Source organism: Chenopodium quinoa, unplaced genomic scaffold (assembly GCF_001683475.1).
Source record: "Chenopodium quinoa cultivar QQ74 unplaced genomic scaffold, ASM168347v1, whole genome shotgun sequence".
In the NCBI taxonomy this organism is placed as follows: Eukaryota; Viridiplantae; Streptophyta; class Magnoliopsida; order Caryophyllales; family Amaranthaceae; genus Chenopodium; species Chenopodium quinoa.
In genome coordinates, this window is record NW_018744301.1 from 5,596,244 (window position 1) to 5,609,441 (window position 13,198).

At 35.9% G+C, this 13,198-nt stretch overlaps 1 protein-coding gene across 1 annotated transcript; it reads left to right on the plus strand.

Annotated features, from left to right (window-relative positions):
* The first annotated feature begins 423 nt into the window (after positions 1–423).
* LOC110695600 lies at positions 424–2,486 on the plus strand. The gene is made up of 4 exons (XM_021872810.1): positions 424–1,530; positions 1,621–1,923; positions 2,015–2,134; positions 2,221–2,486. Exons 1-4 carry the CDS (start codon positions 922–924, stop codon positions 2,299–2,301), a joined length of 1,113 nt encoding a protein of 370 aa, XP_021728502.1. The 5' UTR covers positions 424–921; the 3' UTR covers positions 2,302–2,486.
* The last annotated feature ends 10,712 nt before the right edge of the window (positions 2,487–13,198 follow it).

The window sequence follows — 13,198 nt, forward strand, 5'->3', positions numbered from 1 at the left end:
GTCGCTAAGTGAATCAATAGTTCTTGATATCAAGGTAGTTATTGAATCAATAATTAAAACTCGTTATTGTGTTTATTTCATTTTAGTTACATCTGGCGAATATCACATAGTTGGCTAAATTTTGAGTCTGGTGTTCTTATATTCCCTAAAGTAATTGGTGTTATTAGAGGTGTGTAAAGGTTTTATGTTTATACGGTATGAAAATGTGTAGGTATATGTGTTGTTACATTCCATATTACAGCAATGGATATTGCACATTTAAAAGAAGATTGTTCCTGTGTTGATCTTGAGTTGGTATATATTCGTGACTTTTATTGAATCTAAATTAGTTAAATTAATCAGTTCATTTATATTACTATCAATGATTACTTCTCTTGGTGTAGGAACTTGGTCGTTTTACCAAAAGGAAAAAGGCATTTTGGTTTTGATCAGGTATGTTGTATATTCACCCAGTAAGTATGTATAGTTGGGAATGAGCATTTACTTAAAATGAAATTGTATGTGAAAAAGGCTGGTAGCGTCAGGTGTGGGAAGATTGGACAATTTCATCCAGAGATGTTTAAGGTACCTGTAAGGTACCTGTGATTTATTAGGTTGATTTGTTGCGTAGTTGTCTACCTGTAGTGAATCATGGTCACCTTCTACTTGTTCATAGGATAACTTCCACACTGTTGGAGGGGCATTAAAAGGCAAGGGGGAAGTTTTTAAACAATTTGCTCGTGCTAGCTCTAAGGTTTGTTTGCTACTTTGTTAATTAATGCATCATATGTATGTGCCATTGTTTCTTTTGGTCATTGGGGGGTTGTAATATATGACCCGTTTGATGATGCTCCCCAGGCACCTAACTTGACATGCCGTATAGAGTAATTTGGTAGAATTTGTCAAAAGTTTGATGGAAGGCGTTAGAGGTGGGTAACAGAAATGGGATTTGGTGGTTTACTGCATCTTGCCTCGTCCGGCATGCAATTACCCAGGCAATTGGCATATTGGTTGTTGACTCGTGTTGATCCAGTTAGTAAAATTTTGATATCTCCAGATGGTAAGGAATTTAGTCTGTCTCCTAATCAAGTGTATTGGGTTTTGGGAATTCCTAATGGTGGGAAGACAGTCCCTACAAAGAAGAATATGACATCAAAATTAAAATATAAGGTTGAAGCAATATTGAATAAGTATTGGCAGTCGTGGGAAACTACGTGTAATGGTTATGAGGGTAAGGTTTATACTAGTAAGGGTATATCTGTGAATCCTAGGCTGATGGAAAGATTAGATGGTGAGTGGATGGAGTGGGAGGAAGTTGAATTCAAGACTCTATTTCTATTATTGTCCCTCCACATGGTATTATGTGCAACCCACTCACCTAAACTTTCAGCCGATCTTGTTCCTGCGTTGACATGTGCACATGATTGCATGGATTATGATTGGTGTGGGTTGGTGGTGTCGAAGTTACTAGGAAGTGTATCATCCTTTGCGCGTAAGTTTTATGCTAATGGTTATGTTGGAGGATCTGGAGGCTGCTTGTTATTCATTGTGGTAAGATATTACTTCTGGTTAGTTATTAGCATAATTTGTCATATATTGCTTGATTTGTATTGTGTATTAATAGTCTTAAGATTTGAACAGATTATGTACTTGGACAGGCTGAATAGGGTGCCGCTAAGATGGGGTGTATTTCGCAGGATCAAAGTCTGGAATATGAAGGAAATTGGGTCAGTTTCAAGGCTTGATCGTCACTCCATTGATGGTGACTTTGGTAAAATGGGGGTGAGTGTAGCCCTGAAGCATGTTTTGTTAGGGGTTTTTAAAGGATTTTTATGCTCTTACATAAGTATGCTTATTATGTACATATTTCAGATGATTGATGTTGCATATGCAGAGAGTCATCCTAAGGAGGCTAGGGATAGCAATGGACCAAGTTTGATTCAGGTTTGTGAAACAATACTATTATAATTGATTCAGAAGTTAAGAGTAGTCAGGTATACTTGTTAATAAATGCTATCCTTCTTGGAATGTACAGCCTAACGAGGAGGTGATCCCATACATATTCAAACCTCCTAAGGCAAGGAGGATTAGATGTGCGACAAATCCTTGTTTTGTCCGGAATCCGTTACCTGATGAATCTGTTCTGTACATGGAGGTTAGCATGTGTAATAGTAATAAGCATTCATGTGCTCCTATAGTTTATTGGTGTTGGTGCTCATATTATATTTCGTGGTGCACCAGGTAGGTGAAATGATATGCAATGTTCAACAAGAAGAGCAAACCGATTGTGTCGACCTAGTTGTTGGAACACCAGGGATATGAGCGACAAAAGACCAAGGCATATGATTAACAGTTTAGTAGTTGTAAAGCTCAAATTTGTTAAGTGAGTTCATTCTTTATACTGTACTAATAGCATTTAGATTGTATCATTGTAACATTACACAGGAATAATCAATTACAAGATACACAATGTAATAATACTATTAATGTCATGATTGTTGTTAAGAAGTAGCACAATAATAGCTGGTAATATGTTTTCATCAAAGTTAAGTTGTACATGACAACAATACAAACCAAGAACATAACCTAGTTATTAGAACATATTAGCCATGGGCTAAAAAACATTGTTGATACACATCCATTGTAACAACCTAGCACTCCATGCCGCAATATCCTCGAGATAGCGCCCCTTATTTACGAAATCACGACCATTCATCATTATTTACATCCCTGGCCCCTACAACAAGTGCACAAACGTGGTTATTGTAATGAGTAAGCTTATTATTGTCTAATTAACAAGCAAGAGCGGTTAGAGTATTTTGGGCTTGTATCTGAATGAGACCCAGGACACCCTTGGTTGTTGTTCTGATTGGTAAGAAGGACAAGTAGGTTGACATCCGGAGTATGATAATTCCACCAGAGATGCCGTTGGGGTTCACCATCAACCACCCATTATATGGGAGTGCACACACGATCTTCTCAGTGTCCGCCCTACACACTCGGTGTTCTGAAATAACCACCATGTGTGGACAGTGTTGGTTGATCAAGGCCCAGAGGTGCCTTCTGAAAGAGGCCCTTGCAATCCCTCTTGCATTCCAGTACAGTATGATAGTGTTTAGGATTGTTGGTAATATGTCTCTCTACATCTGCAGATCCATCCCAGTGTATGTTGAATTGAATTTGCCTTTCTCTTTGAACAGTGTTGAACAAGAACACAGCGTTTGACCAGCTCCTTGTATCCATTGTCGTTGCAACATACTGCACATGAATCATTTCAATTACACGTGGAAGAACTAGAGGAGGATCAAGAATGTAGGTGAATTCAGGCGGGATTACATCCCTAGAATCGTCTTGATTCAGTTTAGTCATCAACCAGAAAAACAACCTTTTGACTGGCTTACTAAGGAAAACCAGATCAGAAATATTAGGGAGGTGGGTTGGGTGTAGATCTCCAGCGTTCGACAGCATTTGCATTTCTTTCCACTCATCAGGTACCTCCCCAGGGTTGCAAATAATTCGACGGAGTACGTGTCCAGGAACTATGTTGACATCTTAATTAATCCTGCTACTGGCCAAGAAACAAAATTCCTACCGGGTGTAACTCATGAAGATGATGTGCGACCTTACTTTGTGGACCTTAATTGTAGTGGGCCTTTTGGGCCTTAAAAGACCAGCTTTGGGTTGTAGCTGTGGTTGCGTTGCCTTAAGTGTAGTGGGCCTAAACGTACAGGATACTACATCAACAAATGCAAGACCAGCTTAATTGTAGTGTTCCTTGCCTTTTGGGCCTTAAAAGACCAGCTATTTTTAATTCGATGTTTTTAGGTAACCCTACTTTGGGAACCTTAGTTGCAGTGGGCCTAAACTTACAGGAAAGACGATTATCATAAACTTGAACAATAACAAAAGCTAATAGTAAATGGCATTGAATTATATGCCAAAATACAATATACTTATGCCAATTGGGTAAGTAAAAATGCAAAATATCAATTGGCATATATCAAACTATATATTTAACAATAACAGCTAATAGTGAATAACATTAGATTAACACAACTTGTTATAATGTTCCAAACATTCATCAGCTAGTTCTCTTCGCGGCTCTGGATTGTGTGTCTATTATCCCGGAAAATCAGGAACACCCCTCCAATCACTTCTAACTGTGAACGGCCCACAGAGCGGTAGAAGTTGACATTATTACAAATGAAGCGACACATTTGCACAGAATATCTGGTCTCTGTTAATACAAACAAGTCGGGTATGTGTAGATCATACAAGTGCTTGAATTGAGGGAGAAATGAGTTCCTCCCCATATCCCTACAATTCCAAACCATGATCCTCATCCCAACGTCTTTACTGGAGGAATTATCTATGCTGAATTGTAGTTTCACTTTTCGGCCATCCAACACATTTCCGGATAACCAACTCCAGCTAGCAGACAGTTTAAATGTTTGTGTGCCGGTAGTTCTAAAAACCTTCAAGTCGTCGGAGTAGCCGTTGATCTCCAATGATGTGTTCCCACCTGAAGGGAGCACGATTCCATTACAGTCGGCAGTATTGATTTTGGGTCAACTATATTTTCGACGCACTTTGGGATAGCATGTTCTACCCCAATTCCATCTGCACCGCCGTATTGGATGATAATCCTTTGTATATCTATCTTCAGAGGTACAGGTAATAGTGCCAAATCTGATAGATCTGGAAGGTGAGCTTGGACAATTGAATTCTTTTTAAGAAGCAATATGTCACCAGCGGGTCGTCGTCCATGGGCAATCCAATCAGCAACGGTCGCAAGTGTGTCTAATTGAAGGTTGAGTTTCTGTTGTCCAATGCTTGATACGGACTGTATAACAACCAATATCCCTTTACCGACCTGTAGGTATCCTCCTACAGGTCGAGGAGGCTTGAATTTGACGGGAAGAGAAGTTGTTTCTACAACAGTCTCTAGAACCAACCTGTTTTTGTCAACAACAAATATTTGTTTACATCCATGGTTGATCCAAACCTCTCCCTTGCCTTCTTTTTAAGTCCCTTGCATGTATTTGGAGGCTTTTAGTTTCATCTACAAGTATTTCGACTGGGGTTATCATTGGAGTGTATAGCCTGAATATAATTTTTTTAGAGTATGTTTGTTTGTAGTTATGTGTTGCTTGTATATAATAGAATTTTTATATACGCGGGAATGACCAACGGAAAAGTGTACATGTAGTAAAATGGCGCATCTTTTACGCGCCCATATTTTGACCCCATTAGTAATATGGCGCAACTGTTACGCGCCCAAATTTTAACCCTTTACACCAAATTTCATCTTTTTATTATGCGATTGGGCCACACTCTAATTCAAGTGGTGGCCCAACATATATAACAAATTATGAGATTGGGCCACATTCTAATTCTAGTGGTGGCCCAATATATATAACAAATTATGCGATTGGGCCACAGTCTAATTCAAGTGGTGGCCCAACATATATAACAAATTATGCGATTGGGCCACAGTAAATAAGGCTGGAATCAGGCCACATGTTATAGTAGGCCTTACCAATGAGAATACTTTAATAGAGCGTAAGCAAAATATAATGGGCCTTAAACTTGATTAAATTGTGAATATAATGGACCTTAAAAACAATTGTGTGATTACTGCACGAATGAACGAAGATTAAAACACACAATGGTTGAGATCATTCCCCTAAAACACTCACTAAGGCACAGTTCGATACACACAACTGTAGATGGTAAATTGAATTGAAATTAGATAAATTAAGCATTTTGATTGATAAATTATTACTCAGAGACCTCCCTGCAGTAGGTCTTCCCTTCTAATGTCATTTAATCGCTTGCTTGGCTACAACCAAATGAAAAATTGTTCAATTGACTTATATTTACTTGAATGAATCAATAAGTTGTGAGGATACTTACTACGATGTTTGCTGACATAACCTCTCCGTAAAGGGTATTCTTCCTACAAGAGAAGTATAGAGAAGCTCCTTTTTCCCAGAAACACATTACTCCTCCTAACCCACAATTTGGGCCAACTACCTCCATTCCGAAGTTTCCCTTTAGCTCACTTTGTATGAATTTTAGCATTGGCTTCCAAACCCTAGCCTCAGTGACAATAACGAGGAGTGGCGAGTATGAGTCCTGAATGATTCTGAAATTTTCTGCAAAAGAGGGCCTGTGAACATCCCTAGCATTTCAAATGACAACTTTGCTTCCCTTACTGAATGTAGATTAGCATGAAAACTTATTAGTTGTTTCTGATTGTATTGTTGTTCTGAAGTACCTATGCCCCCTACGATTAGTTTTACAACACCAGATTTTAAAGCTAATTTGGGATATTAACTGAGTCACCACCATAACGTGGACACCAGCATGATAAGCCCCCATGAAGATCTCACGAGGTGCGGTGGGTAGAGCGTAATCGATGATATGATCCGGGTTTACCTCAAATCACAGATCGAATATGGGAATCACTTATTTTGGAATGATTTGCGGCTGAAAAGGACATTTTTGTAGGCACAACCATTTAATAAAGTGTCTAACCCCTTTATGTAAGTATCCGTCTAAGTCTGATAGCAGGGGAATGTAAGCAGGCCTGTATTTCCCCTCAAACTTCATCATCCGGAATGGACTACCGTACGGGGTGTCATTCTGGTCGTTCATCCGCAACTCCTTTTTGAGGGTTTGTACATGGATCTTATTTAAATCACTGTATTCAAATTTGGTTGTGGTAGTAATCGGTGCCATTCACATCGATTTTGGGTTTGGTAGATGGATTGAAATAATTGAAATATATTACAAGATTTTTGGGATGGAATGTAATTCCCCTGTCCTGGACGTGATCTCAGATAAAGAAAGATGAGAAACAATGGATTTGCTCTTGGAGTTTAACATGTTTAGCTTGAAGCATTGTGGTGACTGGAATGAAAATGGTCAAACGTTGTATTTATTTCATTTACTCTCTCAAGTCTTGACGAAGTACTGCGTATGCCGTTGGATTTTTGTTTATTTAATATTTTACTTATTTTTTTAATAAATCTAGCGTGTTTGAAATTTGAATTATGTAAATATCTCTTCAAATAATGATATAAAAATACTACAGCTCTCAAGCCTATCACTTTATAATTGATGGGACTACTCAATGCGTAGCCTTATGTACTCAGGTATTCATTACTAGCTGTTGCTTGTGGCATGGATAGAAAAGGTAGAATAAGGCTGCATGAGTGAACGAACGGCTCTCTAATTTGCGTGTAATTAGAGTATTAGACCATAGGCATATTTGCTCTATACGACACTAGATTGTGTGTGTGTAACAAATATAAATACATATTTTCATTGGTGTACAAAATTGAATAGCAAGTTTTGTCATCAAATTCACATTTTCAAGGTACCCGTTGAAGACTGAAGAGGTCTCAATTTGTACAATCGGCGTTTTAGTAATCGTTATTTCATTATTTCCTTTACATTGTTACACCTAAGTCATATAAATTTGTTATGTCCACGAGATTCCTAATCGGATATTTATGGGAGCCAAGGTTATTTCCGTACTACATTAACAATTGAATTATACCTTCTTGCTGGGTTAATATCAATTTCATTTTTTTCCAAACATAAGCTATTATTGTTTAAGTTAACCAATTATCCTACACGGAACAAATCAGTATTAAAATGAAATAGGTTTAAGTTAACCAATAAGCTATTATTGTTTAAGTTAATATTGTTTTAGTAATCGTTCATTGAAACACAATTTACCCAGGCTAGTAATGTTATTAGTGTTATGCTATTGTAGGCAAAACGAGTCATATAAAACACAGAATATAACTCCTTAATAATAAATCTAATTAGACTAGCAATTATCAAAACAATTATGTAGACACAAAATTGTAACTCCACAATTAAATCTAATTAGACTAGAAATTAAGTTCACAATTACAGTGACAAATTCACAATGCAGATGGACAAATAATTAAAATGAAAATATTAATCACAATCCAGATAGACTAGTAATTAAAAGCTCAATTACAACCACAATCCATAATTCCAAATCAAAACCTTTCATTGTCTACCAATTATTAAAAATCCTACATATCTACTTTCATCCGAGAGTACATCAAATTAAACATCAAAATTCATATTTAATTAAAAACCATAACATACCTTCATTAATTAATCTGAATTGAATCCGTAAGCGCTATCATCACTTTGAGATACTTCAGGAGAATGGTAATGGTAGGGGTACCCAACATCCTCTTCTGAATTTTCGTCCCTCGCATCATCCTGGTGCTGACCGCCATCTTCCTTTTCTGATTGCTCATCCTCCAGATTCAATTGCTCATCCTCCATATTCAATTGCTGCTGTTGCTGGCCATGTTGCACCGCATCATCAACCCCTATTGGAAATGCATCCTGTACTTGTTCTTCCTGGACAAGTACATTTAAATCAATGACCAGTTTCATTTGACCATGACCCTCATCGTCGCTGATCTCCATATCAGCCTTCCCCCCTTCAACCCCCACACCCATATCCCCCTTACCACCAGTACACTGATCCCTAGTTTTAGATGACTCGCCCACACAGTCCGCATACCTTCTCTTCCTCACCGGTTCCTCATCACTATCACTACCAACTACAATTGGAGTGTGGAAGTTGCTTCCAGGCTTAGGTACCTCAATCACCGTTGCTCTTCCTCTTAGCATACGCTTCGCACTTTTCTAACTGTTTGTCAAGATCTTCCATTTCCTCCGTTAGTGACTCTAATTTTTTTGTCGCTTCTAGACGGACATCGTTGTTTGCCAGAAACTTACCCCATAGCTGTTCTTTCCGCTTCTGGAGAAATTTCCGATACCACTCATCATTCCATGGAGCATTGTCGTCGGCCATATTTTTTCCGGTTAGGGTTTGTGATTGAGAGAGTGTGAATGGGTTAGGGAAAGCCTTTTGAATTTTCTCGGGGAAATACAAAGCAATTTTAGGGGAATGTGTTACTATGATCGTTTCCTTTTCCTTTGGGAATTAATCCTGCATTTATTGATGATCATCTAACATGCAGAAGAATTAGAAGAGTTGTACTGTTTTCTAAGTAAAATACACGTTGTACGATGAACTAATTCGGATTATTATTACCCATAACCCGAGATCGACTAGACCTATGACCCAAAATAGATCCAATCACCGATTCCACCCGACCCGAAATTGACTTGAAATCCGACCCGACCGTTACATTATTTGTATTATCGAAATTATTAAATGACTTTAAGTTATTTATAACAGTCGTTAATCTTTCTTGCCATGCATTACCTAAATTAGCTGAATAAGCAAATAATAGGTACGGTTTTTATGAACAAAAGATTTTTTGGTAAAAAAGGTTCTGATCTCGATCCCATCCATATACTTATATATTTATGAGTGGATTATTACAACACCAATAAAGTTATGGATGAGATGATTAAACACCTAACATGATTAAAGCTATTACATCAGTCGGCGGTTTAAATTATATGTTCAAAGCGACCTACATCTACGATGCGAGTCATTAACCAACCGAGTAGCCTAATACATCTTATACATGTTAGATGAGAGTCTTAGATAACCAAGTCACCTATTGAGTCACCTAATATGTTTAAGGCTAGTCAATAGGTTTTCGAGTCGCAACTTATGTGTAGTACCTGACTTTGTAAATATAATTTAAACCACCAAATAACTCGGATTATAGAGACGAATTCGTAGGTAATGCATATTTTTGTGGTTTTCAAGTCGCAACTTATGTGTAGGTTACTATGAAAATCTATTGTATGTCCCTTTGTAGTAGTTAATGCAACGTAATGCAGAGACATGACGCAACGTTAAATAACGCTCATAGCTGAAAGATGACATGGCCAGGGTACCACTAAACTTTTTGAGGAACGGTTTTTTGATATATAAGTATAGATTTAGATATGGATATGTACATTGATAAAGTAATCTTTCCTTGAAAATGTAATTACTACATTAGATTAAATACAAACACCATATTAAAGTATCTAATGCACAAAAAGAGTATAAGTTGTTTGTTAAAATATAAATAAGGTAAAAAAAAATAAAAACAGGAAATGAAGAGGACATAACAGAAAACAACAAGGTCAAAACTGATTTATTACCGGCATTTAATCAGATAAGTAAGGTTGGTCCAGTGGTATGGGAATTATGTGGTAGACCATCTAAGCAAGGCGCCTAGATATTAGGTTCGATTCCTTCAGTCCTTCTCTGTTCTCTTCTTTTGTTTTTATTAATACTAGAATGTGCACGTGCTAATGCACGTGTTATAATTAAAGATAGGATAAAAAAATACATAGTGCACGTCCAGATAGTCTTTAATAAATATAAAATGGTTCTGAAGAGAACAAAATTCTCAATGTATCTATACCTATCAAAGCTTACTCGGTCATTAAGCGATTTGTTTGAACCCGAAAAAATGGTGAGACTTGAACCTAATATGACCCGACCCAAAACCAACTATAGACCCTAGTGAATTCGAGAATTTGATACCCGAACTGAACATGAACTGATGTGGAGATGACACGACCTGAATATATTTCGTGAATTATTGACCTGAACCAAACCCGACCTGTATTGAAATTGACCCGTTTAACCCGTCAAACGCGAATGTAACCCAAACCCGTTTAACCCGTCAAATGCGAATGTAACCCAACCCATTACTAACCCACCTCGAATTTAATCTGACTTGTTACAAAACCGGGCCGAATTTAAACCAGCATGTTATTAAACCGACTCGAATTTTACACGGCCTATTACTATCCCAACCCGATCTGTTACTAACCCGATCCTAAATCAAGACAACTTGTTATTGACCCGTATTTTTCTTAACCCATTTCGAACTAAACCTAACATGTTATTTTACATGATTTAATTTCAAATCATCTAAAATTCAATGTAGACCATGTTATTAATATTGATCAAAGTATAGTTATGTAGGTACCTCTTGATTCTGTTTTTTTTTTATATAGATATAATTATTATTAACTTATTACGTATATCTTATTAAAACTTATTTGAACTAATTAGGTCGAATTTGAATTTGAATTTATATGAAATTATGACCCGACCTGATTAGAACCCGTAAATTTTTTTACTTGAATTAAACTTAACTCGAACCCGAGTATGGCCCAATCAACCTGATTATAACCTTCAAATTATTGACTTCAACTGAACTTGACTTGAACCCGAGAATGGACTCGACTTGAAAATGACCCGACTTAATTATAACTCGTAAATTTTTTACCCATATCAAACCCGACTCGAAAAGATCGACCTACGTATAACCGGAAAATTATTGAATTCAACCAAACCCGACTCATACCCTAGAATGATCCTAATTCATTTTAACCTGTGAAAAAACGAATTAGACCCGACCTATTATTCACCCAACTCGAATGTAACCCAACCTATTATTGACTTGACCTTAACCTGACCTAAAAACTGATAAGATGTATCACTCGCTGTGATCCGACTCAAGGATGACCCGACCCGAACCCGACCTGCATAAGTATTTGACACCCATGATACCTTCAATTCAATAACTATATATTATACACACACACACAAATATATATATATATATATATATATATATATATATATACATACAACGATAATTATTTTTTTTATTACTATGATATTATTAATTTATTTTTATAAATATAATATTGGAAGTTATTGAATTTGCTTAGTGCAAGTTATAAAATAGGAAGTTATGAGGGTTTTTTTTTAATATTTTTTTAAAAAATGTAAATTAAGAAAATATAAGGATTGATAGTTTGGAGTGATGTGGTTAACAGTTGGAAAAATGACTCTTAAATTATAACATAGATACTCTACTACTCTAAATTGTTACCTCTACTACTCTAAATTGATTTAATTTTGGTATTTTTACCGAGATAATGTTGCCAAATTTGTATTTAATGGGGACTTTTATTTTATATATTATTATATTTTGTTTTCAAATATCATTGTTATTTAGGGAGATATCATATCATGAACCAAATTGATACTCCTACGAATTTTGTAACTATAAAACATGTAAGATACGTAAACCCCTAAATTTCCCAATGCCTTGGCCCGTACACTTACAACCAGTCCTCATTATTATTATCTGTTATGAAGTATTGTATTATGTGTTACTCTAATGATAGTAATGAACAAATTTTTTGTAACTTTTGTAACCCATTTTAATATTTAATATAAATAATAAGTTATTTAAGTTAATTGTTTGGGTTTAGCTTCTATTAATAAATTAATGTTACAAACAAATTTATGTATCCATAATTTGTCGGTCAAGCATAAATTAATAAAAAACTTTTTAACAAATCATATTTAACATTTGTTAAGCTTACAATGTCCTTGACTATTTGACTTCTTACTCCCAACCAAAAAAACAAAACTGTTCAAAGCAAACAGTAAACAACTTAACTTTCCTTTTAAACACATTACTCCGGTGATTTTGAAGGCCAAACCCTTCCTTTCCTCTCAAATCGAAGCCTCACTGTTTGCCCTGATTGAAGTCGAAATAAAAGGTAATTTCCACCACCACTGTTATTCCCTTTTATTGCTTAAATTTTTTGGTTTTACGCCTTTAATATGGCCAGATCTACATGTAATGTAGTTTAGAGGGTTATTCGATTCTTAATTATAAAAGTTGAATGTTTCATTCTTCTTTATAGTGTGCTATGTTTGAAAAAGCTTTTAGATTTGGTCTTGCATGTACTTGTAGCTAGGTATCTTATGTAGCTAAATTTTGTAGATCCTACATTCGTGGTTGTGAATCGGTGAAATTATTTTTATAAATTATTGTGTTCTTATTTTCACATTTTATTCAAGTTGCCCCTAGTCCAATTTTTTTTATAAATAATTGAATGTGGTTATGTTTGAAATTAATTATTTTACATAATTAATTACGTAGACATATATTTTTTTTCCAGATTATATAGCAAAATTGATTGTTGGTTACTATAAATGCCTTATAATTTGTATACATTATATACCAAAATCGATTGTTGGTTACTATATGATGTCAATATTGAGCCCCTTTCCCTTTTATCTCCACAAATTTAAGAATCTCGCATGTGTTATATTGCCTTGTGAAATTTACTTTTTCACAAATACAATGTGTAATTAAATTCGAGGCTTTTCAATTTGAAGCTATGACAGAGGGAGAGCAAACTTGGT